Genomic DNA, 795 nt, shown 5'->3' with positions numbered 1-795 from the left:
AATTATATGTTTACATTTTATTATGTTCAAACATCTACCAAAGTATAAGACCATTTTGGAATAAAGAGAACTTTATAAAAGGATTTGACTTATTTTTCCAAATGTGACACATAACGAAAGAATACCTATACAGCCAGTAAATATGTCAACAAGATTACTGCATTCAATATATTTGATATATTCATGATTGATAAGTAATTAGAGTACTAAACAATGATGATAAGATGATTCCGTATATACACAAGAATGCACTCGAGAAATGATAAATTATCAAATATGTAACCAAGATCTTCACAAAATAATCATTATGAGAATAGCACTATTCACTTCAGAAGTTACAGGATGCTCTGCCCACTTTCCTTGCTGAGGTTGGTAACCCGACCGTAATTTACACGTTCCTGATAATAACACATGTTCACTCTGATACTTTTTTTTTCTTCTGGGGGGGGGGGGGATGATTTTCCTCAAAGGAGTAGATAAATATAGATAGATATAGATTTTTTTCGCCATAAAGCTATGGACTGTCTATAATTACCACCTTAATCTCGAAAGTGAATTCCATTCTTGAGAACGAATTATGAAAAATGAATACTTCTTCTAATATGAAGCCATGAAGAGTTTCAGCAATCAAAAATCTATGCAACAGTAATGTAGGCCTTTGCAATTAATTCAGCTAACCACTGGTTAAGTCATTCTGATCATAAAGGGTTTTCATTGTGGGGAGTAAACGATCTGCCATAATTCGTTGTAAATACTTTAGAAAACTGCTTTCGGCATAAACATGGGTAAACTTGG

At 32.7% G+C, this 795-nt stretch overlaps 1 protein-coding gene across 1 annotated transcript in view; it reads left to right on the top strand.

Moving 5' to 3' along the window:
- Positions 1–80, top strand: part of LOC125040063 (actin-like) — a 2144-nt gene extending 2064 nt beyond the window's left edge. The window contains exon 2 of the mRNA XM_047634516.1: positions 1–80. This exon is cut by the window's left edge and continues 1168 nt beyond it. Coding sequence (XP_047490472.1) covers position 1 — 1 coding nt within the window. The 3' untranslated portion in view covers positions 2–80.
- The last annotated feature ends 715 nt before the right edge of the window (positions 81–795 follow it).

This window comes from Penaeus chinensis, chromosome 28 (assembly GCF_019202785.1).
Source record: "Penaeus chinensis breed Huanghai No. 1 chromosome 28, ASM1920278v2, whole genome shotgun sequence".
In the NCBI taxonomy this organism is placed as follows: Eukaryota; Metazoa; Arthropoda; class Malacostraca; order Decapoda; family Penaeidae; genus Penaeus; species Penaeus chinensis.
Note: the sequence above shows the minus strand (reverse complement) of the source record. Positions and strands in the feature narration are given on the sequence as shown.